The 27036-nt window shown below is 41.0% G+C and overlaps 1 protein-coding gene across 2 annotated transcripts; it reads left to right on the forward strand.

The window, feature by feature from the left end:
• The first annotated feature begins 292 nt into the window (after nucleotides 1–292).
• On the forward strand, nucleotides 293–27036 carry GPNMB (glycoprotein nmb). Of its 2 annotated transcripts, none has more exons than XM_030308100.1 (11): nucleotides 293–702; nucleotides 9126–9278; nucleotides 10159–10302; nucleotides 12704–12868; nucleotides 15087–15245; nucleotides 15542–15853; nucleotides 19323–19421; nucleotides 20190–20292; nucleotides 21597–21811; nucleotides 25139–25236; nucleotides 25678–25725. In XM_030308100.1, exons 1-10 carry the CDS (start codon nucleotides 630–632, stop codon nucleotides 25234–25236), a joined length of 1521 nt encoding a protein of 506 aa, XP_030163960.1. In that variant the 5' UTR covers nucleotides 293–629; the 3' UTR covers nucleotides 25678–25725. The 2 variants fall into 2 exon arrangements, with proteins under 2 accessions (XP_030163960.1, XP_030163959.1); XM_030308099.2 differs by having other exon boundaries at nucleotides 298–702; nucleotides 25139–25232; nucleotides 25678–27036.

Here is a 27036-nt window from a genome sequence, read left to right on the forward strand (position 1 = left end):
CTCATAAGTACATTTCTCAGCAACTGGCAGCCTGTGCAGCTGTTTCCAGCACCTTCTGGTGCAACATATGTTATTATCCATATATGTCATCCCCAATTTCAAGTGATGGAAGAGATCACTCCCCCACTTGTGTCTCCTCTTGGGAAGGGAATGTACAAGCACTGGGAAGAGCTGGTCATCTGAAGCACAGCAAAAGAAGCGCAATTGTGACATGGCCACGTGAGCTGTGGGTGAATGACTCAGTAAAGGAACCGCATCAAGTTGATAATGAGGTTGGAGATTGAAATTTTGTTTGATGAAGGATATTAAAGTAGGGGCCATAGGAAAGGAAGTCCGTTTAACTAGAAACGTGGAATCACAACATTGAAACGGTGCACATCTGAAAAGAGAGAATAGATGCTAAGAGTGAGTGAGTCAGAAGCACATGAGTTGTAAGAGCTTGAACTCCAGAGACCAGATCAGGCAAGACTGCTTAATACCATCACATGATCTGCCCTGAGGCACCCTGTATTTAATTAAAATAAGGAGTGGGGCGCAGCAGAGGCTAGAAGAGCACTGTTGTTCTTAGCGGGTGGAGCCAAGGGAGTTAAAAGTTAAACCTTGATTGCCTGGGTCTGTGAGAATTCAGCATGGAATGTTTCTCTTGTTTCCTGGGGTTGCTGCTGCTGCTGGCTGCAAGATTGCCTCTTGATGCTGCCAAACGTGAGTAACTGAGTTTCTGTGTTTAACCCGTTCTTTGTCAACTAAAAGGATGGATTGCCTGAAGTATTGTTACCTAAGCCAGAAGGGGACTTCCTGAATCGCCTCAGGAAACTTTCGTGCTCATTCATTTCTTCTGGAAACACTTGGGAATGTTGAAACCACAGCAAAATGTCTCCAGCTCCAGCTTTTGCTTCCGGCTCTTGGAAAGTAATAGCCACGCAGCCCCTCTCTTAAGGAGCTTTTTTTCCATTGCACTGGTCACCTTCTCTTGCCACACTCAGGGATCAGGGAGGGTGGAGGTGTGAGGGGAAGTCTCTGGCCTGTGAACAAAGCAATGGCTCCCACGAAATTTGGTCTAGTTTCTATCCAGTAGCGTAGTCAGCTCAAATGAAATGAGGCCTAAAATCTAGATCTGCTCACCAATCATCCCAGCCCAGAAGCCGTTGCTAGTCTTGTTGAGATTTTTTCACAGACCTGCAGGAGCTCCTTTTCGAGTGAGGTTCCTAAGAGCCGAAGCGCTGGGTCTCAATTCTAGTCCCGCGTTAGAGGCTGGAGATTTTTTAACCTTGATGAGAGGCTCGGATCGATGAAACCAGAATCTTTGGAGATGGGCTTGGAGCCTCCTTGCTTAAAAAGCTCCTCTTGTAATTGGAATGCAAAGCCAGGGTTTCAGTTCCCTGCACTTGTGTGCGGCCCACTTGTCTGTCCAGGGGATGGGTGGCTGTGGTGGCCCCCCACACTCCTGCAGGTAGTGTGCAGTGGGAGAGGGAAGGTCTCCCAGAAGGTCCACCCCACCTCACTGCAACAGAATAGGGACATTCAGTGATGAGAAGTCCCGGGGTCCTTAGGCACCTGGGTGTCTCGGCTTGACGGCTCAGACCCTGGAGCCTGCTTCTGATTCTGTGTCTCCCTCTCTCGCTACCCCTCCCGCACTTGCGCTCGCACGCGCACTCTCTCAAAAATAAACATTAAAAAAAAAAACACTTTAAAAGTCCAGGGGTCCTGATTGTGTCAGACCATTCCATGGGGTTTAGAGGGTGGGGGGAGGATGGTAGGCATAGGGAAGGGGCCAGTGTCTACCTCGTGCCCGTGTGTAGCCACTCTGCAGCTATTGCACTTACATCACTCAAGTACTCATCCCCACAACCACCACCGTGGAGCAGATGGTCCTCCCCCTATTCCACAGGTGTGGGAACCAAGAGCCCAGATCTTGCTTTGCACCTGCTGGGCCCACTTGTGTGTGAGCAGGATCCTGGACACATGGGCTAGGCGCCCACACAAACCCTCTTTTCTCTCCCCTTCCTCCTTGTGGAGGGAAAAGTCCTTTAATTAGGTTGTCCTTGCAGGGTGGGATCCCGGCAGGAATGCTGAGTCTAGAGAGAGGAAGAGGGGGAGCTGCTGGTACCCGTGGAGTGCAGGCAAGGTTCCCCAAGACTGGAGAGGCTCAGGAAGGGGTGAGGCTGAGAAGGGGCTGCTGGGGGCCACAGGGCCCCCCAGGTGAGGGTGAGGCGCAGGAGCAGAGTGGCCAGAGGCACAGTCCATTTTCCTAGTGGCTGAGCTCTCAGGCTTGGGCTGTGCTGGTCCCCAGAGACGCCAGCCCTGCCATCTCTTGTGACTGGGTCGGGGAAGAGGCACCCTGTCGTTGATGAGGGAGTCCAGACCAAGGATTTCACAGGGTGCCGAGGCTGGGAGGCTGGCACTGTGATGATCGTGTTTCCTAGACATGGAGCCTAGCCACAAAGAAGGCAAGTAACTTGACCCAGGCTACACAGCAATTAAGAGGAAGAAAGCTCAAGCCAACCATGGTCCTTCCTGCTGTTGGACAGACTTGGGTTCCCTACCAGCTGTGGGACTGGGCCACAAGTGACTTAGCACCATTGAGCTTTCATTCCCTCATTTGAAAAATTGGGTAATGGGGTTCTTGTGACATTAGCTAACAGAAGGGGGTAGGAGTCCTACAAGGTAGCAATTGTATTACCTCAATGTAGCTCCCAGGACAGAATTCCCTAGAGTCTGCAGTCGTAGGAGATAGAGGGACAGAGAAGTTGACAGTCAATGGAGACCCTGTGCCTAATTCTAGCCTTCTTTCCATCAGTGCTAATTTGTTCTGCTCAGTGAAACAGATTAGCCTGATCTTAAATATTGGCTGTGGGTTTGAGAAGAGTCCCAACTTATTAAGCAAAATGTAACAAAACCTGTCATTCCTGTCTTCACCTTGCCCTAGACTAAATATTCTGTCCAGAAAAAAATAAGGATGGGTAGAATTTACCATTGTATCAAACACCACGGGATTCCTTGCCCCTTTTCAATCATAGCCCTGGTAAAAAGGAGGCAAGAGTAGGTATCAATAAAGTTGTTAACAGCCAACCTGGCCACCACCTGTCTGCTGGTAGACACAGCAGAGATTCTAGAGTGGAGACAGAAAAGCCACAGGGGTGCTGTGTGGGATCCATTTCCCTTCACTTCTAGCCCTGCCCTCCCCCCCCACACCTCTTTTTTTCTTTTAAAACCTGCTTACTGTTAAGTGTGTCTTATTTTTAAATTTTTTTTAATGTTTATTTTTGAGAGACAGAGTGTGAGCAGGGGAGGGGCAGAGAGAGAGGGAGACACAGAATCTGAAGCAGGCTCCAGGTTCTGAGCTATCAGCACAGAGCCCAACGCAGGGCTTCAATTCACAAACCATGAGTTCATGATCTGAGCCGAAGTTGGACACTTAACTGACTGAGCCACCCAGGTGCCCTGAGTGTGTCTTATTTTTTTTTTAATTTTTTTAATGTTTATTTATTTTTGAAAGAGACAGAGCAAGAGCAGGAGAGGGGCAGAGGGAGAGGGAGACACAGCATCTGAAGCAGGCTCCAGGCTCTGAGCTGTCAGCACAGAGCCCAATGCGGGGCTTGAACTCACAAACTATGAGATCATGACCTGAGTTGAAGTCGGATGCTTAACCATCTGAGCCACCCAGGTGCCCAAGTGTGTCTTATTTTTAATTTCACCTCTTGAGGTCCTTGTAAAGTCACATGCAGTTTTAAGGAATAATGCAAAGAGATTCCCCTATACACTTTATCCCATTTATCCCAATGGTAATATCTTGCAAAATGATTATACAGTATCACAGGCAGGGTATTGATACTGATACAGTCAAAATACCAAACTGTTCCAACACCACAAGGGGCCTTCATACCCTTTTAAACCTACAACCCTTTCCTACCCCACCTCCTGCTCTGGTAACTGCTAATCCATTCTCCATTTTTATAATTTTGTTACTTCAAGGATGTTATATAAAGGGAATCATTACAGTATGTAATTTGAGGGCATTGGCTTTTTCTTACTCAACATAATTTACTGAAGCTGTTGCATGTATCAGTAGCTCTTTTTTTTATCACTCGGTAGTGGTCCACAGTATAGGATATGCCACAGTTTAAACATTCTCCCATTGTGGGACATCTGGATTGTTCCAGTTTGAGCCACTATGAAGAAAGCTGCTATGAACATTCATGTACAGGTTTTTGTGTGATGATAAGTTTCCATTTCTTTGAGACAAATGCCCAAGAGTACAATTGCTTGGTTGCATGTTAATTGCATGTTTAGTTTTACAAGGAACTGCCAAACTGTTATCCAGAGTGGCTGTACCATTTTATGTTCCCACCAGCAATGTATGAGTGATCTGCTGTCTTTAACCCATGCCTACGTTTGATATGTTACCATTTTTTATTTAGTCATTTGGATAGGTGTATAGTAACATCCCATTGTGTTTTTAATGCACATTTCCCTACCGTTTAATGATACTGGACATGGTTTCATGTGTTTCTTCTGTCATCTGTACATTCTCTTCAGTGTAATATTTGTTCAGGTCTTTTATCCATTTTTAAATTAGATTTTTTTTTAATGTTGAGTTTGGGGAATTCTTTATATATTCTAGATATCGGTCCTTTATTGGAAATGTGGTTTGCAAATATTCTCTCCTAGTTTGTAATTTGACTTTTCATTTTCTTCACATGATATTTCACAGAGCAAAAGTTTTTCATTTTAATGAGGCCTAACTTATCTCTTTTTTTCTTTTATGGATCATGTTTTTAATGTCAAGTCAAAGAATTCTTGCCTAGTGTAGAGACTGAAAATTTCTCCTATGCTTTTCACTTTTTCAGAGCACCATTCATTGAAAAGGCTGTCTTTCGAAACTCCATTGGGTTGTTTTTGCATCTCTGTCAAAAATCAGTAGGGTGTATTTGAGTTGGTCTATTTCTACATTCTCCATTCTGTTCCATGGACTTGTGTATCTATTCTCTGTCACTCTTTTAAGTTTGTATTTTTCCTTGACTGCTGGCATTTAAAATCAGAGGAGAAACCCATGTTTTGATTATGTTTCCGGAAACACCGACTTTCTTCTGGATCTGAGGAAGAGAAAGACTCTTTGGAGCATTGAGAGAAATAGGTCCTGGGAATCAAAAGATGTGAATCTTCATTTCCACTCCATGAAAGGTGACCTGAGTGAATCCTGCCACTTCTCTAGGCCTGAATTTCTTCATCTATAAACTGAAGTGATTTGAACAAATGTTAGTTCTTTCCACATTGAGTATTATAGTACTCCATGACTCAATTCAAATGAATATCCACTTATAAACATTGATTGATAAACCTGCCTTCACCTAGTATCTGTTTCCAAATAAAAACAATCTCACAGACTCACAAGACATTTGGGTTTTGTCTTACTTGTTTTTTCTCTGATTTGGAAGTCTTTAGAAGACCTGGCCTGAGGTTACACAGCCTGTTTAGTAACAAAATCAAGACTGGAAACCAAGTTTCATAACATTCACCCATTGTGAGACATCTGGATTGTTCAGTATTCATTTCAATATTCTTTTCCATTCCATCCGCCTCCCTTATAAGATGGAAACAACAGGCTGTTCCCTCCACCTACCAAAAAGGAGAAATAAAAGACAGAGGTTAGTGGCATCCATTCAAAATGGCTTCTCTTAGCACCTACCAAATACCACACCTTCTGAAAGTTCTCTTTCAGTATTAAAGAGAAGACAGGATTTCTGGTCCAGATGATACAAGGCCATATGAATTGATGAGAGGAGAATTTTTTTTTTTTTTTAAATTTTTTTTTTTAACGTTTTATTTATTTTTGAGACAGAGACAAGCATGAACGGGGGAGGGGCAGAGAGAGAGGGAGACAACAGAATCGGAAGCAGGCTCCAGGCTCTGAGCCATCAGCCCAGAGCCCGACGTGGGGCTCGAACTCACGGACCGTGAGATCGTGACCTGAGCTGAAGTCGGCCGCTTAACCGACTGAGCCACCCAGGCGCCCCGATGAGAGGAGAATTTAAGACAGTGTATGATTAGGGGCTGGCTGTGAGTTATAGACAATTAAGCTTTTGGTTGTGAATAACAAAATACTAAAAGGGTTTGAGCAAGACATATGTTACCTCAACCAGTACAGATGCAGGCAAGGCTAGATAGATAAAGAGCTCAACAGCATCAAGAACTCTTTTTGCATCCTCAGTGTATTGGCTGCTTCAGATCTGTGCCCTCATGATTAAGTATGGTTGTCACAGCTCTGGGCCTCACATTATATTACCAACTCCCAGATCACTTCTGATGTGAATAAAAATGAAGGCTGTTCATTTTATTTTATTTTATTTTATTTTATTTTATTTTATTTTATTTTATTTTATTTTATATTTTATTATTTATTATGAAGGAGGAAAACCTTTCCCAGAAGCCCTCAGAAGGCTTCCTCTTAGCTCTGAATGGCCAGGTTCTAATCACCTGCTCCTGCCTGTACTGTAAAGAAAGCTAGGAAAGTGAGTCTTTGGAATTTTGAACTGTTAGGATAGAAGCTCTATAACAAGGTGGGGAGGACAAGCAGGGGTGCAGGCTGGAATGGCTGGTAGGTAGGCAACCAACAAATCTGCTACAGTCCTCAAAAAAAGGAGAGACCACATGAACCCTGGAATTGTCAGGCAAGGCCAAAAGACCAACTCAAGATGAGAAAGAATTTCAAAAGAATTAGAATTTTGTAAACCCTGGAATAGCCACACAAAAGGATATAGCTAATAAGTCAGAAGAAGAGATAAAATAAACTAAAAAAGTAACCTCATAAAAAAAAAAAGGAACAAGGAACAGATAGGACAAATAGAAAAAGAACAAGATGGTAGATTTAAATCCCACAATATCAATAATTACATTAAATGTAAAATTACCTAAACACGCTGAAGATTAAAAAAAAAAAAAAACCAATATGTTGTCTATAAGAAACCAACTTCAAATATAAAAACATAAATCAGTTAAAAATAAAAGGGTAGGGGGCACCTGGGTGGCTCAGTCGATTAAGCATCTGACTTCAGCTCAGGTCATGATCTCACAGTTGTGTGAGTTCGAGCCCCGCATCGGTTTTGCACTGACAATGCAGAGCCTGCTTGAGATTCTCTCTTCCTCTCTCTCTCTGCCCCTCCCCTCTTTCTCTCTCTCAAAAATAAACTTTTAAAAATCTTATAAAAAAAATAAAAGGATGGAGAAAGATGTACCAGTTAATCACTAAACATTACTATCAAAGAGTTCTTCAGACAAGGAATATTACCAGACATAAAGGGCAATTCCTACTGGTAAGAGGATCAATTCATGAAAAAGACTGCACAATTCTAAATTTTTTTTTTCAACGTTTATTTATTTTTGCGACAGAGAGAGACAGAGCATGAACGGGGGAGGGGCAGAGAGAGAGAGGGAGACACAGAATCGGAAACAGGCTCCAGGCTCCGAGCCATCAGCCCAGAGCCTGACGCGGGGCTCGAACTCACGGACCGCGAGATCGTGACCTGGCTGAAGTCGGACGCTTAACCGACTGCGCCACCCAGGCGCCCCAAGACTTCACAATTCTAAACCAAGCTTCAAAATACATTAAGCAGGGGTGCCTCGGTGGCTTAGTCAGCTGAGCATCTGACTCTTGATTTTGGCTCAGGTCATGAGATCGAGCCCTGCATCAGGCTCTGTGCTGGACATTGACCCTGCTTAAGATTCTCCCTTCTCTCTCTGCTCATTCTGTCTCTCTCTCTCTCAAAAATAATAAATAAGCAAAAAGTGATAGAACTGAAGAAATTGGCAAATCCCATAATTATAGTTGAAGATTTCAACAATCCTCTCTGAGTAATTGAAATAACAAGTGGACAGAAAATCAGTAGGAACATAGAAGTCTCAAAAAGCATTATCAGTGTGCCTGTGTGCTCATTCGGTTAAGCGTCTGACTTCGGCTCAGGTCATGCTCCCATGGTTTGTGGGTTTGAGCCCCGCATCGGGCTGTGTGCTGACGGCTCAGGCCTGGAGCCGGTTTCACATTTTGTCTGTCTCTCTCTGCCCCTCCCCCACTTGTGTGCGGTTCCTCTCTCTGTCAAATAAATAAACATTTTTTAAAAAGCTTAAGCATTGTCAACCAGCTCTTAACGTAAATGATATTTAAAAACCAACAACCGTAGTAGGGGCACCTGGGTGGCTGAGTCATTTGGGCATCAGACTTCGGTTCAGGTCGTGATCTCACGGTTTGTGAGTTCGAGCCCCATGTCGGGCTCTGTGCTGACAGCTCAGAGCCTGGAGCCTGCTTCTGTGCCTTCTTCTCTCTCTGCTCCTCCCCTGCTCATGTTCTCTCTCCCTCTGAAAAATAAAGACGAAAAACAAAAACAAAAAACAAAACCCCCAACAACTGTAGATTACACATTACATATGGAACATTCACCAAGTCAGACCATATACTGAGCCGTAAAAAAATTAGATCGCTCAACAGTGGGCTCTCCAGTACTGGTATGCATCTCTTGAAAACCTGGAGGCATTCCTCATCCTGGCATTCTTTTAGCCAAGAGAACATTTATCATTGGCAGCAGTGTTTTCCTAATTATATTGTATCAAATCCAATATTCAGAGACTATGTACTGAGAAACCAAATAATGGCTAAGAAATACTGATTTTCAAAAATTTTCCTTTAAATTTTACTCATTTAAACTTCAGAAAGAGGATCTGATTAGTTTTATTTAAGCTATTTCCAGTAGAAATTAAAAAACAAAAACAAAAAACAGGAGTGCTTGGGTGGCTCACTTGGTTAAGCATCCAACTTTGGCTCAGGTCATGATCTCACAGTTCATGAGTTTGAGCCCCACATAGGGCTCTCTGCTGTCAGCTCAGAGATTGCCTCAGATCCTCTGTCCCCCTCTCTCTTTACCCCTCCCTGCTCACTCTCTCTCTCTCCCCCCTCTCTCAAAAATACATATTAAAAAATAATTTTAATACAAAAATAACTTCTATTTGTTTGACATATTGGAAATATCAAGTATTACTTTCCAAGCTTATGAAATGAAAAATTGCTTTATTTTAAGATAAGTACTAAATGAAGAATTAAATAGACAAAATAATTTGTTTTTCAAATATTGATATAGGATTTCATGATGTGATGAGCAATGAAAGAACTTCTGGTTATATGGGGGAGTACAACCAACTCAATGGTTGGTCTTCAGATGAAAATGAGTGGAATGAAAAACTGTATCCAGTGTGGAAAAGGGGAGACTCAAGGTGGAAAAACTCCTGGAAAGGTAAATCAGAAGATTCAAGGCAAACAACTATCATTTCCTATCTAAGTCAGTCTCATAGATTGTAGACTTGGAGATCCCATGGCTTGTGTTGCTTCCATGAACTACAGTACTCTAGTAAGTGGGAGGAACCTGGATTTAGCAATCTTTATCTGAACATGATCACTTTCTAAGTCACACACAGAAAAGTTTAATCTCCTCAGAAACTGGTAAGTTTGTAGTTCTTGGAAGATTTTGGAGAGCAAGCAGGTTTAGCCTCAAATCTATTTACCTAATATGGGAATGGTCCTCTTCAGAAGAGCTGAGACTCTGGAGTAGTTTTGACCATCTCAAAAGTGTGGTTTATCAGAAAGTGAGTATCTTGCCATTTGCATGAAAGCATGAGTCCTTTTGAGTTTAAAAAATACAAACCTTTAAAACTTGTTTTTGTATAATCAAACAGGTTTTTTTTTAATTTTAAGTAAATGTTCTTTCTATGCTTAGATAATTCTTTAATTGGTTTGACTTTTTTTTTTTTTTTTTTTTTTTTTTTTTTGGTCTTCTAGAATGTTGTGCTCTGAGAGCAAAAGTTAGGAATCCAGAAAATAATTGATCGTAAAGAGGCATAAAGATGGAAGGGTGCCTGCTGACTCAGTAGAGCACAGGACCCTTGATCACAAGAGTCACAAGTTCACAAGGTCACAAGTTCAAGCCCCACACTGGGTGTGGTCCTTATTTTAAAAAAAAGGACAAATATAAAATAAAATAAAATAAAATAAAATAAAATAAAATAAAGGCATAAGGATGCTCTGGTCCTTATTAGTGGATTTAACTCTTCTTTGTTTACTTATCAGTGAAAGGAAAAAGGTGCTTGATCATTAAGCTGCACTTTTTTATGTCCTAGGTGGCCACGTGCAGGCGATTCTGACCAGTGATTCACCAGCACTTGTGGGCTCTACTATAACGTTTGTGGTAAACCTGGTATTCCCCAGATGCCAAACGGAAGATGTCAGTGGCAACATAGTTTATGAGAAGAACTGCAGAAATGGTAAGGAATGTCACTCGTGCCACAGGAACAGGCTAGTTCTCCTATTGGAGACCTACCTCATAAACCTAAAGGCTCACAGGTACTTCTGTACGTGCAAGATGCTATTATCTCATGTCACCCCCTACTCAAATTGGGTAACAGGGAGGGGTTCCCACATCAACATTAGCCAAAACCACTTGAGCAAACAAACTAATGGCTTTCTGCCTCCTGGAACTTTCTTCAAAAGTTACATTATCACGCTCAGCCTTCTCTTAGTGTCTAGTTGATTAGCCAGAAAATACATTGTTGATTCTCAGATTTTGGTTTGATTACTTGGAATTCTTTTGGCTACTCGGAGAATAGCCAGTTTGACAGATGTTTACTGATGAGATTAATTTCTGCTCACAAGTATCACTTATGCAAATGTGTGGCTAACACAAATGCTCAGATGTGTATATTTTGGTTTTGCTTTGCTCTTAAAGCAGGTGAGCTCTTTGTACATGTTAAAGAGCACAAATGAACACAAATGCATCAAGGGAAATTATCTTGAGAACTGCACAGTCTCAAAAACTCTGAGCTAATTACTGAGACTCTTTGATCATTGACAAGACTGTTAAATGCACTTATGATCTGATTTATTTATTTATTTATTTATTTATTTACTTACTTGCTTACTTACTTATTTATTTATTTTGAAAGAGGGAGCTTGTGTGAGTGCAGGGGTAGGGGAGAGGGGCAGAAGGAGAGAGAGAATTCCAAGCAGGCTCTGTGCTGACAGCATGGAGCTGGTTGCAGGACTCAATCCCACAACCCTGGGATCATGACCTGAGCCAAAACCAAGAGTTGGATGCTTAACTGACTGAGCCACCCAGGCGCCCCATGATCTGATTTTATTACTTACAACTTCTAATAGATTGTCAATGTGTTCATTCCTTATTATCATCTTCCTATTAGGAATTGTACATTAGATTCTGTACAAAAGGGTTTGATATTTTTAAACTGTTAAGTGCTTAATATTTTGTAGCAATTTTTCTCTTTTCTAAAAAAGCTGATTTTTATGAATATTTCAAATGACAATCTATCTCTCTGAGCATTTTTATATAAAGGAGTCTCAGTGACTTATGAAAATTTTTATATAATATCTATTACCACGAAAAGGAACTAGGGGATGGGGCGCCTGGGTGGGTCAGTTGATTAAGTGTCCGACTTCGGCTCAGGTCATGATCTCAGGGTCCGTGAGTTTAAGCCTCGCATCAGGCTCTGTGCCGACAGCTCAGCTTCAGATTCTGTGTCTCCCTCTCTGTCTGCCCCACTCTCGCTTGTGCTCTGTCTCTCAAAAAAAAAATGAATAGATGTTAAAAAAAATTTTTTTTAAAGGAACTAGGGATCTTTGAGGAAAATACTAATTCCAGGTCGAGGACAGGGAAAGTACCAGGTGAGCCTGCCCCAAAGTGTGGAAATGCTCAAGGACCAATGGGGACGCATCACAAGGACACAGGAGCTAGCTTGAAGGGACTCTCACTAGCTATTTGGGACAATTTAAGAATTAAAAAACAATAATAGATTGATAAATAAAAAGTTTCTTCAAAAATATCAGTGACATAAAAAACCAAGAGGGTGAGGAAACTATTCTAGGTGAAAAGATATTTACCATAACATGTTTAAAATGAAATATGTTGGGACACCTGCCTGGTTCAGTCAGTAGAGCATGCAACTTTTGATCCTGAGTTCGAGCCCCGCGTTGGGTATAGAGCTTACTTTTAAAAAGAAAAGAAGAAATATATCATATATACAAAAAAAGTTGAAATCAGGGTATACTGAGTACACAAATACCTTCTACCTAGACTCAACAATTGTAACTTTTTTCCATATTTACTTCTATTTTTTTTTTTCTGATCATTTGAAGAGACAAAATAGCCAAATGTTGTATGTGACCCTTGATTAGACTTTAGTAGGAGTTGTAATGATACTGAGGTTATGTAGGAGAATGTCCTTATTTTTAGGAGAAGCATGCCAAAATCTTTAAAAGTAGAGAGTCATTTGATGCCAAATGACTCAGGAAAGAAAAAAAGAAGAAGCTACAGAAAGCAGTACTAACATAAAAAGATAAAGAAAGCATCCTTCCGTTTGGTTTGAATACAGTTGTGATTCAGAGAACCAATATTAAAAATAAATATATTGTGATATCTCTAGATTGAACCTTTCTAAATAATTGCTTTAGATGAAACTTTTACTGAAATGTAACCTATCTGCAGGAAACAGGCATACATATGCACCACCAGATGAATTCTGAATTTTAGGGTTTTAGTTGTCAAACTGTATTTATATTTATGAAAAATAGGAAAAGATGTTTAATTCAGTGATGAGCATTGAGCATTCTGAGCCCACATGACAAGCCTGGCTTGTGTCTTTCTCTGTTTAGATACTGGTCCATCTTCTGACCAGTATGTTTACAACTGGACGGAGGAGGTTGACTCGGGAAATGGCAACAGCCCAGACCATCATAACGTGTTCCCTGATGGAAAGCCTTTCCCTCACCACCCCGGATGGAAGAGATGGAATTTTGTCTACGTCTTTCACACACTTGGTTGGACTTTTTACAAAACTCCCTTATCTGCTTCTTAACTTTCCCTCGAAAGTTTACCTTTTTTTCTCTTTCCTTATTCCATAATCAAGAATTCTAACACTAAGAGTTTCACAACAGTTACTTTGTTAACTTTTCTTAGCTGGGGTGGAGGGTATGGAATAAAAATAAAATCTTGTTTAGCCTTAACAAATCTTTGGGACACTATAGAATTGAAAGATGGAAAAAAATGAATTCAGCTTTCTTTTTTAAAATAAAACTACTCAATTTATTTCTGCCTAAAACAGCAATATGAAAACATATTAGTATTTCTTTGAATGGCACACAGATGGGCATTTGATTTTTTCTTTTTCTTTTTTTTTTTTTTTGTCAAGAGAATTTTTAAGAAGGAAACTTATGCTCTTTATAGGAAATTTGGAAAATACAGAAAAGTACAAATGAAAAATGCAAAGTACATAAATAACACCAGGTGTTACCACTGTTAACACAATGGTGGGGTTTTTTTTTTTTTTTTTGCTAGTATTTCTTAAGATTATACTGTATACACATTTTTGTTGAATATCATGAGCATTTGGCTATTATTAAAATTTGTTATGTACATTATTTTAATGACTGCATAATATTCCATTGTGTAAAAATAACATAATCTAACTACTATTCTTCTTTGACATAGTCTACCTTCTTTTTTTTTTTTTAAGCACAAATGTTATCCACTTTTGTTTTATTATTGTTGAAATGATTGTTTTTAGGAGGAGCAAATTTAGGTTACAATTAGCAAAACCGCTAAGTTCTTAGTTAAAAACATCACCAGGTCCCACCTCGCTCTGACATACAAAGACTGCTACCAATCGTACAGGCTCTAAATTTCTAAATGTTTTGTCTTCATAAATTAGAGAAAGTTTCTTTGTCCAATTAACTCATTTATAAATCAAAACAAATATTAACAATGCACATCAGTTTAATGAAGTACAAAATATAGATCAAATATTATGCCCATCTAGTTAAATCAGGGGATTGAAGGCTGGCTTTGTTTCACTGTCTTCACAGCCCTGGCAGTCAACTCACCAAATGTCATCATTTCTTTGACTTTACCATTTGCGTGGAGTCGTGTATGCTCACTAACACTCCATTCTCTTCTTAGCCCAGTTAACATCCATTAATTTAGCTAGTTAGGATGTCTTTATTAAAAATCAGCTTTCAGCCCAGAACTTGCCATTTTTCTAACAAGACTTTTGAATTTCCATATTCTGATGTCTCTGAGTTAACTGATAATCTCCTTCAACTACCAAGTGCTTCTGTGGTCTTTCAATGCCCAGGCTAACATTTTCCTCACGTATAACTAACTCCCCAAGAGATACCTTCTTCCCCTACAACCTCCAACAGAACTACCCCTGCATTTCAAGATAAAGGGGATCCCACATCACATCTCTATGAGAAGATTAGTGTTTTTCTGATACCTTTGACCATGTAATAAATATGGTCCTTAGTCATCCCCACAAGCATCCATCTTACCATCTCTGTTGTTCCAATCACACATCTATGCTGGGTGCTTCAATGGGATTAGAAAAACATCCCTGAATCCTGAAGGACAGAAATTACCTTCACTAGCTAGCCAGTGGTAGTTAGATTTATGTGAGGGCTGGAGAAAGAAAAAGAGTGAGTCAGGAGTGTCCTAGGAATGTGTTTATAGAACCACTGCATTATTTTTTATACTCTTTTTAATCACTTACTGACTGCATTTTTATACATGAATACTATTAGAAAGTGGAAGATTCTAGTCCCCTAAAAAAAAAAAAAAAGCTGATCAATAATAGAGCTGAAATAGTAATATTGTTACAACAATAAGGTAGATTTTTGGATAATTTGTTTTAACTCCCTTGGACACTTTTCTATGGGAAACATATGTATTTCAAGTGCCTGATCACTTATAAAAACTTTTTTATTTGTAAACTAAGGACTAACTATATTATCCCACCAAACAGCTCTTTTCATTTTGACCAACTACATACAATTATATTTATTTAGTTGTGGGTTTGTTATAGAAGGTTTTACATGAAATAAGCACTATCTTCTTTTCTGAACCAGTTAGGACCACATCCCCATCCTGTTTTTCTTTTTCCAGAGCACTCTCTAAGTGGCAGTCACAAGTCGTTAAGAAACAACAACTTCCTAAAATGATCATGTAATGTGCCAATAACTAAAAATTTCCATCTTTTCAAAGGTCAGTATTTCCAGAAATTAGGACGGGGTTCAGCAAGAGTTTCTGTAAACACAGCCAATGTGCCACTTGGCCCTCAACTTATGGAAGTAACTGTTTATAGAAGACACCGACGGGCATATGTTCCTATTGCAAAAGTGAAAGATGTGTACATGGTAACAGGTGAGTCATGTGAACTCTAACTGATGGTGAAGCACTTAGTTCTGGTGACTAGTTGGTTAAGAAAGAGTTAGAGCCAAGTGTTTGGGTTAGGTTGTGATTCATATAGGTTCCTTCCCAGACTTTTATATTGTACCCCATCTATGATTCCAGAATAACTTGGGAAAACTTGTGTAGAAAAAGGGAAAATGATGCTGAATTATCCCTAATTTAATTTTTTAACCTGAAAACATTATTGAAGTCATCCACTTAAAATCAAGCAATCATGTGTTCTTTCTATTTTTGGGTGTATTTTTTAGATCACATTCCTGTGTTTGTGACTATGTACCAGAAGAATGATCGAAATTTATCTGATGAAACCTTCCTCAGGGACCTCCCCATTATGTTCACTGTCCTGATTCATGACCCCAGTCACTTCCTCAATGAGTCGGCCATTTACTACAAGTGGAACTTCGGGGATAATACTGGTCTGTTTGTTTCCAATAATCCAACTTTGAATCATACATATGTGCTCAATGGAACCTTTAACCTTAACCTCACTGTGCAAGCTGTGGTGCCTGGACCCTGTCCTTCACCTTCACCCAAACCTCCAAAACCCACCTCTTTTCTACGTAAGTGTTTCCAGGTGATCTTTGGTGGGGGGGGGGGGTCCTTAACACCTAAGAAACACACACACACACACACAAGAACATAGGTTACATAATTACATCACTAGTTTAAAGGATCGTGTAGAAACTCTGCAGTGATGCCATTCTGTACCTGTTATTCTTTAACTACTTTATCACCATTTTAAGCTGTTAGAATAGAGAAAACAGGAAAGCATGTTTAAAGTCATTTTGCAAGTAGAATTTCATGACTTGTGCACAGCTCTTTGAACTTCCTAATTTGTACTGGTCCTCGTTATGTGTAGAGATGCTTTCCTGGTCTGGCCCATCACATTTCTGTTACTCTCCCATTTTTTCTAGCTATGAGAGGCCACCTTGTCCCCTTATAAACATTCAGGCCATCCCCGCTTCCAATCTCCTCCCTGCCCTGCCCACATCCACCTAGTGTCCCATGAAACATAGCCGTGCTTGAAAGTAGTTTCCAAATGGCCCAAGAAAGAATGTACCTTGAGAGTATTTCTCAGTGAGCAAGCTGGACAGACTCCAGACATAAAAATTGTTCTGGATATAAGGCATAATTAATTAAATCCCACGCTCTACTGATAGTATATAAGGACATTCAGGAAGTTGTTAAGAGTCTACTTTGGAAAGTGTTAGCTTGCATCTGATGCCCCATCCTACCCTACATTATTACATCTTAGCATCACTTTATCAGGGGAAGGGTAATAGACTGGCATCCCCCTCACTGGTCACAAGAGGGCGCCATCCCCAAGCCCAGAGGAAATACTCCATCACGACGTCCAGACTTGTTGCAATTCTTTTTTTTTTTTTTTAACCAAATAATAAGCGTTATAATAGTGTGTTATTAATAAAATTAAATCTTGTTAAGTCTGGCCTAGCTAAATCAAGACAATACAAGTCATTACTGTTTTTGATTCATTCTTCTTTGAAACGTTTTAAATTACAAAATTAATGCATGCTCCTTAATAAAAATTCAAGCGATGGAGAAGTCTAGAATAAAAGTGAAAGTCCCTATTCACGTTCTCCTCCCAAGCATTAAACCTTGTTAATAGTTGAGAGCGTTTCTTTCCAGATCTTTCTCTGTGCATCACAAACATATTCTATAAATATACATAGGTGTTGTTGGTTTGATTTTTATGTAAATAAGCTCATGCTATATATATGGTTCTGTAATTTGCTTTTCTTCACTTAACAAACATCATAGACATCGTTCCCTTGTCAGTTCATATAAATATAACTCACTTTATTCAACGGCTACACAGTATTTCGTTGTAGGTATAAACACAGTATATAAGTACATAGGGTGTATAAATGTATAATTTATTTAACCATTCTCTTATTGACACTTGATTAGGTTAATCCTAATTCCAGTTACAAATATAACTGCACTGAACAAATCTAATCATATAGCTTCATTCTGGTATTTCTGTAAGAATATCTTTTTCTGTAATTATTGACAATCTTCTTTATAAGTGAGGAGACCAGGTATAAAATTCAAAATACATTGTAGATGCCTGTAATTTTAGAACTGTCCAGAAATTCCTAAATGGTAAAGGATTTAATGTTAGTTTATTTAACATTCATTTTTTTAAGTTGCATTTTTATTAAGCTGTTTTTCTTAGAATGTATTTATATCATACAGCATTTGTAAAAAAAATATGTTTTAAGTCACTGAGAGGGTATTTCAAATTTTTGTTATTATTTCCATAGATTGGATCACTAGATATAAGGTAGTAACCGTATGAGTTAGTTACATTTTATAGTGAAGGGAAGCTTCACTATAAAGCCTGGCTTTATCTAATTGGTCCTTTAATTATACCTTGATTTTACAGATACATGGATATAGACTTGACCTTATAGATATGTCTACAAAATTCCATATGCGTTTTTACAAGCATTCTACCAAAGGTAGAATCCTTAACTTTTGTCATTTGGGCATTTTTTTAAAAGAAGTTTTATTTTAAAAGATGGCAGGGTCATGATTCCATGTTCTAACTTGATAATTTCTGCCTGTTAAGGGGTCCAGCCATCTTTAATACCCAACGCAAAAGAAATCTCTTGCTGTGTCTCTTTTCCAAAGCGTGTGCCATGCAACAGTTGTTTCCAGAGAAGCTCTGGGAGTCACTCAGAGAAGGCCCTCTGAACAAAGGAGAGTCACAGGGCACATCCATCTACCCACTAAAGGCTCAGAGGAGCCCTCGAGAAATCTCCCAACCAGATTCATACCTACATGTCACTACGTTAGGGTGCAGCTCATCTGAAGTTCTGATATCCTTCCCACCCCCCAGCTAGGTTCACTTTCATGCCTTTTGAAATTTTCAATATCCTATTTTCCTTCCAGTCTTTTTATTTTAGTAAAGGAATACCAACATCATAATTAGAGCTTTTAAAATTGTAACTAATAGAGCATTAAATTCTTTGCCTTAATCATGTTCAACAAGTCATTTTCTTTTTTCAATGTTTATTTATTTTTTTTGAGAGAGTGTGTGTGTGCACAAGCAGGGGATGGGACAGAGAGAGAGGGAGAGAGAATCCCAGGCAGGCTGCACACACAGCACAGAGCCCAATTCAGGGCTCAATCTCACGACTGTGAAATCGTGATGTGAGCCGAAATCAAGAGTCACCCGCTTAACTGATTGAGCCACACAGGTGCCCCTGGGTTATTTTCAAAGTGTCTGGTATTCATTCCTTTCCTTCCCCACACCTCAGCCCATCAACTGCTGCAAGACTTTTAGAATGTAAGCTTTGGAGCTATGAAACACCCAAACAGGAAAAGAACTACCTTTCTCTTTGTTGCTTGCTTCTTAATCTCTTTTGCACCAAACTTCCCGTCTGTAATTATGTATCTATATATGTTATAGCATATCTACATCTAAATAGATGTATGGAGACACAGCTTGGGACAAGGAAACATATTTATTAAGGACTTCCTATATGGCAGGCGTAGTTCAACCTCAGTGGATCAGGAGGTGTTGTTCCTATTTTATAGATGAGCAAATTGACGCAAGGACAAGTTAAATGATGTGCCCACGGTCTCAAACAGCCAAAACCAAGAGACCTGAAGTCGAGCCCAGAACACCTGCCTCAAAAATTAAACTGTGCTTTTATCGATTACAGCCTGCTTGATTTAACCATGATTGCTGTATCACACATTTTAATATGGCTTCTACCTTTCATTTGATTCCTGTGTTTCAAGAAGATACAGGATTTGGTTTACTTATATAATTTAATAATTGTAATGCCTCAAAGCTTTCACATCTACATGAATCATTACATGGTTCAAATTTCTGCAGTGATTTGATAGTATAGAACTCTTGATGTTTTTCTAAAGGGCAGGTAGATGTTTAAATTTTTGGTTGTCATGTACCTGTTTATATTTTTGGTTATTATGAATTATGTACATCTTTTACATTCTCAGCAACTAATCTAAAATCTTATTATTCCAACTCTCCAGCATCAGCTAGTGACAACCCTCTGGAGCTGAGGGAGAGTCCAGATGAAATGTGCCAGATTTACAGATACGGTTACTTTAAAGCCACCATCACAATTGTAGGTAAGAGCAGCAGGGGGAAGGATGTTAGAATCTACCTTGGGCCACCCTCCTGCTCTGCTGAGTCTGGAGAGATGGGGGCAGGGGCACCCACTCTGTTCAAGGTGACATCACATGTGCCCAGGCAAAGACTGTACTAGTGTCTAGATTCCCACCTGCGTCCCTGGCCTTCCTTAGACGTTCTGGTGGAAATGAGCCCAGGATAAGGCCCACATGCTAAGGAGCCTGATCCCCACACTGTGGAGTCCAGAAATTTGAATGAAGGTGCTTTGAAGAAAGGGCAGTAGCAAGTTCCCAAACATCCACTTTGTTCCTCTAGCTGATTTCACAAAGTCAAACTTCTCGTGTGTAAGAAAGGGCCACCAGAGATGGCTGTGCACCATGGGCACTGCCCACAGGTACCCCACAGAGAAGACAGGTGGGGGCTGAAGCCCAAGTTGCGCACGTGGGGCTGAGAGAAGGTGGCCAAGGCCTGAGCCTGAGGACTACATCTTCCCAGGAGGTAGCTTTTTCTGAAATTCTTGCCCAGAAGGAGTGCTGCCTTCTGACACATCCACAGATTCCAGAAATGAAGAGCTGGGTTGGAACGAAGAACAGTTCAGTTCAGTTCAGTTCAAGCTATGGGGTAGATTCCTAGGTCTGGTGTGCTTCTGGTGCGGGGAGAAGGTTGTGTCTCCTCCATTTTGTGTGGCTTTCTGGTTTATTAGGTAACAGTTTGGTTTGGCATCTGTTGTATTTTGATTTGTTTTTCTCTGGGGGCTGTTTTGTTAGAGGGAATTCTAGAGGTTAACATCGTCCGGATGACAGATGTTCTGATGCCCGTGCCACAGCCTGACAACTCCCTGATGGATTTTGTCGTGACCTGCCAAGGAACGTGAGTACATGTCAGCCAGAGGAGCGGGTCAAGGCCTGAGCAAAGGCCTTAACGCCGTCTCCCCTTCCAAGTTGATTTAGATTCCTGATTTATCAGTCAGCTACAACAAGGAAGGGCCCTATGAGGCGCTCTGACGCGCAGTTTTGCTGGAGTTAAGCGATGCTCATTACCTTTACCTGTTGATGAAATTGAATAATAATGATTGATTGAATACTTAACTGTGTTCTTAACATTTTATATCTGTTTTCATATTGAATCCTTACCCAATCCCGAGTCTCCTCATTTTACAGATGGGCCCACTGTGGCACACGGTGCCCCGAGATGGTGGGTACCTGCAGAGCATGGTTCATAGGCTGGGACCTGGCTCGGAACCCAGCTCTTAGGTCCCTGAGGCCCCTCTGAGTGGTGGGAAACCAGTGTGGAATGGCCATGTCCTAGTGATAATTAATAAGAAGGGACAGATAAGAAGCTTGGGAGAGGGGAGGAATGAGGATGGCAGAAAATTGGGAAAAACCTAACGGAGGAATGAAGCCAGCTGAGAAGAGTGCTTGTCCTCCATGCCACCCATGCCTCACCAGCCCCGGCATCAGAGCTTGGTCTCTGCTTCCGGGAGGGCCACTCACGGGTGACACAGTGGCTAAGACAGTAATGCATGGCCACTTTGCCTCATGGTTGTCAAACCTCACTTATTCAAGTCCCAGGTCCACCTCTGCTTGTGTGACCCGGGGCCAGTCTCTCCCCTTCCTGAGCTGGTTTGTCACCTGCTACACTAGGCTAATCTTACTTTCTTTATCAGGTCATTGAAAGGAATAGGCAAAGTCATGTCACACATCTGCAGCTCTGTGCCTTGCACGTAGTAAATACTGCATAAATAGTTCCTGTTGCTGTCACTGTTGTACCTCTGCAGGGACCCAGGCAGGGCCAGCTCTGGCATTTAATAATAGATTTGCCAAACACCTAAGCCGTCTGTATCTGCAGGCATTCTAGGGAGCTCAGATGTGGAGGAATGACTTGGGCTTCACACAGTTTCCAACAGCCCCTTGCCTTGGGGGTCATGATTTTTTTCTCCCCCACACCCAGGGCCACACCTTTCTGAGGATACAGGGGAAGCAGTAGCTCACACCCAGGCTTTTTAGGAATAAATTATATGTGACAATTTGACATCATATAGTTTGATATTCTTATATTGTATGCAAGAATAAAATAATAAAGTGGAATTCAGTTTTATAGATGCGTAATGATTGTGATTGTCCCTTCTAAACTGACATGACATCTCTCTCCCTTGGTGCCATTTGTACCCTCAGAATCCCCACAGAGGTCTGTACCATAGTTTCTGACCCGACCTGCCAGCTCGCCCACAGCACAGTGTGCGACCCTGTGGATGTGGACGTGGCTGGTATGTGCTTGCTGACCGTGAGAAGAGCCTTCACCGGGTCTGGGACATATTGTGTGAACCTCACCCTGGGTGATGATACCAGTTTGGCCCTTACGAGCACCCTCGTCTCTGTCCCTGCAAGAGGTAAGTTTTGTTTTATGTTGTATGAACATTTCATATTGCAGGTAGAGTGTGTGTCTCATACTAAAGCCATTCAAGTCTTTGTTGTCACTGTTTGATATTCAGTGCAAAAATCATTGAACTATCGTTAATGTGGATTTCAGAACTGGCATTAAAGTCCAACAGCAAATCTACTTAGGTCAGGGATGAGAGAGAGAGAGAGAGAGAGAGAGAGAGAGAACGAGAGAGAGACCCAATGAAATAATGACCAAAGGAAAATCGTTTGATGAAAAAAATCAGCTGTGATCATGGACCAGTAATAATGGGATATGATCACTGCATGTTCAAAGAGATTTATGTTTCAAGGGAAAAGTGTAAAGCCCAACATCAAAAAATAACAATGTTATTCAATTAAACTATAAAAGGGGGAGACTTGTGTCATGTTTTCATTAGAATCCACCCCGACAAAGACATGAAGCCGAGAAGAAAAATGAGAAACCAAGTGGGCTCCTGGCTCCTTTCTAACTTGCCATATGTCTCCTCTTTCCCTTCCCAAATTCTAGCAAGCATTACAGCATGACAGTGACAAACCAACCTATGTAGTCCTCACACGTTCACCAGCAAATCTCCTCTCCTCTCTGCCCCCTACTGCCTGGAGAGCTAAAATGGTAGCAGAGTGGACTAAAGGATTTCTTTGAGAGATGTTCATTTACTGGTGGCTTCTAATTTTCCCCAACCACAAATTAGAACTCCACCTGGTGAGCCCAACTGAATTTCACTTGTAATCGACTTTGTTATAAGATACTGCTTTATCTCCTAGAAGAAATGCTTTGTGGTGGAATGGAAAGAGAGATTAAATTGTGTACACATTACAGCACTTATTTTGCTCCTTAATTTGAATCTTGCCAGGTACAATCTAATAACTCACAAAGAACTCCTTTGGGGGGGCACCTGGCTGGTTCAGTTGGTTGAGCGTCCAACTCTTGGTTTTGGCTCAGGTCATATCCCAGGGTTGTGGGATTGAGCACCGCATCAGGCTCCATGCTGGGCGTTGAGCCTGCTTGGGATTCTCTCTCTCTCCCTTTGCCCCTCTCCACACCTCACATGTGCTCACTCGCTCTCTCTCTCTTACAAACAAAAACAAAAAACCAGACAAACAAAACAACTCCTTTGGATCTGGAGCCTATCTCATAAGGTAAAATGTACTGAAATATATATTTGCTCATTAACCATATAAAAGGCAGCTTTAACTTCCTTGAAAGAAGAACTTAAGTAGTCATACATATAATTATTTGTATGAGAGCTTACAGTTGGTGAGATCTAAGGTATAGATTTAAAAGAAAAAACAAGGATACAAAGGTACCCTGCTTCCTCCAAGACAAGATGCACTGGGACCGGGGTGGAGAGCGGGGAGGGCAGGGAAGAAGGAGGCATGCTGGAGGTCCTGGACCCAAGTGAGCCCCTGTCTTCAAAACTATTGCCTCCAGGAGCTGCCACGGTTACTCCTCTTGTGCTGCTGCGGGGTTTTTTTAGAACAATGTTTTAGGGTCATAACCTATTCTATGAAGCTTCCTCAGTGCTGGCAAACCACTGTTCTCTTATCTGGATTAGATGTTTAGATGTTTGCTTTCCTTTAATTCTCCTTGCAGTGAGTGATAACTTTAGGTGACCTGAGCCATTTTCAAAATCTAAATAAAGGAAGCTCAGAAAGAGAGCCTTTAATCCAGTGGGGATTGTAACTTGATGGCTTGGGTTTCAAAGTTGGAATTTCAGAAATATCCTTGTTCAAAGGCAAACCCATATACTTTGAGCAGAAATGACTTTTATTCATTGATCCCATGAACATTTGTGAAGCACCTGCAATTCTTTCAACAAATATTCATTGAGCATCTACTGTGTGTCCAACAGAGATCTAGGCAGGAGATACACAGTTCCAGACGAGTGGGGGAACCAGATGAAGAAGATTCCCACTTTTGTGGGCAGAAAGAGCCAACAAATAAGATGACATTGTGAAGAGGGGTGCCTGGGTGGCTCAGCTGGTTAAGTGTCTGACTTCAGCTCAGGTCATGATTTCACAGTTTATGAGATCAAGGCCAACATTGGGCTCTGTGCTGACCTGCTTCGGATCCTCTGTTCCCCTGTGTCTTGGCCCCTCCCCCATTCTCTCTCTCTCTCTCTCTCTCTCTCTCTCTCTCTCTCTCTCTCTCAAAAATAAATAAACATTAAAAAAAAAAAAGTAGAAGAAGACACTGTGAAGAAAATAAAACCAGGAGGGGACATGGAGAGTAATAAGTATGGGAGAGAAAGGGGTCAAGGTCAGCTCTCTAGATTGGAGGTCAGGGAAAGTCCTGCCCACCCAGCAGCATCTGCTTGGTGAAGGGCCTCCTTTGAACTGAAACCTGAATTTCAAGAGTGGGCAGCCCATTTAGATCATTGTAGACCAGCGGTAGGGCTTGGGTCTTGTTCTGTGTGTGAGGGTAGCCACCGGCAACTTTGAAGCGTGATCTGATTGATGCTTTTAAAGATCATTCTGACTGCTGAGTGAAGCAAGGATCCCTGGAAGGTAAAAGTGGAAGCAGGTAGACAAGAGGTCCTCTTGGGGAGAAGGCTGGTGGCTGGGACGGCAGTGGTGGCTGAGGAGATGGAGGAAAAATAGATAAATCCCAATCATACTTTAGTGGTAGTGATGAGACTAGTTAATTTGCCAGTTTCCAGGAATACAGAGAATACATAACCCCTGTTTTGTGGCTCTTGTAATCTAGTGGGAGAGAAACATGGGTAAAGCAGTAATTGCAACACAATGTGATCGAGGCAGAGGAAGAGAGGCAGGTAGAGGAGTGACACAGCCAGGTGTCGTGACCCAGTGCCCTCATGAATGTCTGGAAGGCACCCTGAGGGGTGAACACTTGAGAGGAGCCAGGGGAAGGACAGTCTCGGCAGAGGGCATGGGGATTTGTAAGAGCACGAGGAGGATAGGCAACTCCCAAGATTTTTAGAACCGCTGGAAGGGAGGTGGTGGGAGATGAGGCCAGAGGAGTGGCCAGGAGGGGCATGGAGCCCTTCACCTTGTGGGTGCTGCAGGGTCAGCTGAGACCTGAGCAGGTGTCTCCAGGACATGACATCTCTCTTCGGAGCCCTTTAACACGGTGTTCCAGACATGCTAACTCATTCTCTAAATGGAAGATAACCTGACCCAAAGACTATGTATTATTTAATGGAAAAGATTACTGAAAGCCCAGAGGGAGCCATGTATCTTCTGATAGCAACTTTCCTCATTTATTTAATTGCATTATGAGTAGCATGTCCTCTAGGTGGAAAATGTCACTAATACTGTCTTGCTTCTGTTTTAAGACCCACCTTCCCCTTTAAGAATGGCAAATGGTGCCCTGGTCTCCGTTGGCTGCTTGGCCATATTGGTCACTGCGATCACCCTTTTGGTGTACAAGTAAGTTGCTGCTTTTAACACTTTAAGTTCCCATAGTATATTGTCAAAACTTCTGCATATTTCTGCATAAATGGGCCATTTTCCCTATTTTTTGCTTTTAAACATTCTGTGTAGGCGAGGAAAATCTTCCATTGAATGATGAATACCAAACTAGATTATTAATTTTTCTATGGTTTATTTTTAATCCTCAAAATGCTACCAGACATGAGTAACTACCAAATTGTGTCAGCTTAATGTTTAACATATAATCGCAAATTATAGTAGGCAGGCATATTTCTTGAATGAAGAAGGGAAAATAACTATACTTTCATAAGACATCAGTGTTTTAAAAGCTGTGGATTCGGTTAAATGGAATTAACCCTTTTACACTTGGCATATAAGATTGTAGAAAGTAACAATTCCAGCTGGAGATCTATTTTTAATCTGTCTAACATGTTGTTTTCAGAAAACGCAAGGGATACAAACTGATAGAAAACAGTACTGGGATCGTAGTCAAAGGCAATGGCCTCGGTGTTTCCCTCAACCGTGCAAAGGCCATGTTCCGCCCTGGAAACCAGGAAAAAGATCCACTGCTCAATCACCAACCGGGAATTCTTTAACTCTTCAGCTTTATTTCTGACCAACAGCTTACTCCAGTGCCATTTATGTGAGCTGTGCCAGAATTGATGACTATTAACTTTTTTTCCTAAAAATTATTATTAGAATATATATTGTGGCTTAGGGAGGTCCAAAGGTTTTTTGGGGTTTCGTTTTGTTTTGTTTTGTTTTATGGGCTAAATGACATTTTAGAGAAGTAGAGAGGAATTATACTGTGCACAACCTCAGCCATGTTACAGAACTGATAAAACCAGTTAGCAGTGCTTTTTTTTCATTATGATGTATGTTTCAGTTATAATGTGTTAGGTGATTAGTGGGATAGATACACTCTGTCCAAAGAATAGGGGGAGAAGATACTATTCATTAGAGTCTTGCCTAGGTTCACTGGAAGGAGAGGCTGGACACTTTCTAGCTATCCGTATAACCAAATGCATAACTCCAATGTATTCCTGTCCTTAAGATCATGTTCCAACCTAACTGAATTCTACTTCAATGAACATGCATGAGTTCCCAGCAAAACAGTAACAAGCCAAACATGCTTCTTATACTAAAAAATGTGTATATACTAATCTCATAAATAGGTGTGAATATTTTTGTGACAACCTACCTTGCCCAGATGTGTAAAGGAATGGTATTCACCCAAGGGGTACCTGGGTGGCTCAGTCGGTTAAGTGTCCGACTTTGGCTCAGATCATGATCTCACGGTTCATGGGTTTGAGCCCCATGTCAGGCTCTGTGCTGACAGCTCAGAGCCTGGAGGCTGCTTCAGCTTCTGTGTCTCCCTCTCTCTCTCTGTCCCTCCCCCACTCATGCTCTGTTTCTGTCTCAAAAATGAATAAACATTTAAAAAAAGTTAAAAAAAAAAAAAAAGGAATGGTATTCACCCATTTAGTCCATGGAAATTTATTTAGCACTTTCTGTGTATCAGGCATGTTGCTAGGTACCCAGCCCTGAACTCAGAGTGTTTATATTCTTGTGTATATATCTGGATTTCTGTACACTCTGGTGCATGTATTTGAAATTATACATTATGATTTTCCAAAAAGGAGGCCCATGCTTTTCCTATTGGTTTTCCTATTTAAATGATATAGTAACTTGATCAGTAAGGGTTTTACCTCCATTTGTAACTAAAACTACCATATGTCAGACAAGGCCTTCTTTTTGTCTCCTTCCTGAAAAATAAAGTGTGAAAAGAGATAAGATCTTA

This window comes from Lynx canadensis, chromosome A2 (genome assembly GCF_007474595.2).
Source record: "Lynx canadensis isolate LIC74 chromosome A2, mLynCan4.pri.v2, whole genome shotgun sequence".
Taxonomy (NCBI): Eukaryota; Metazoa; Chordata; class Mammalia; order Carnivora; family Felidae; genus Lynx; species Lynx canadensis.

What these genes read in the sequence shown, in the direction of transcription:
- GPNMB (XM_030308099.2), top strand. Translation starts at nt 630, where the DNA reads ATGGAATGTTTCTCTTGTTTCCTGGGGTTGCTGCTGCTGCTGGCTGCA. An exon ending in GTGGAAAAACTCCTGGAAAG is followed by an intron (nt 9,279 to 10,158) that starts GTAAATCAGAAG and finishes TTTATGTCCTAG; the next exon opens with GTGGCCACGTGCAGGCGATT. An exon ending in ATCACCCTTTTGGTGTACAA is followed by an intron (nt 25,233 to 25,677) that starts GTAAGTTGCTGC and finishes TGTTGTTTTCAG; the next exon opens with AAAACGCAAGGGATACAAAC.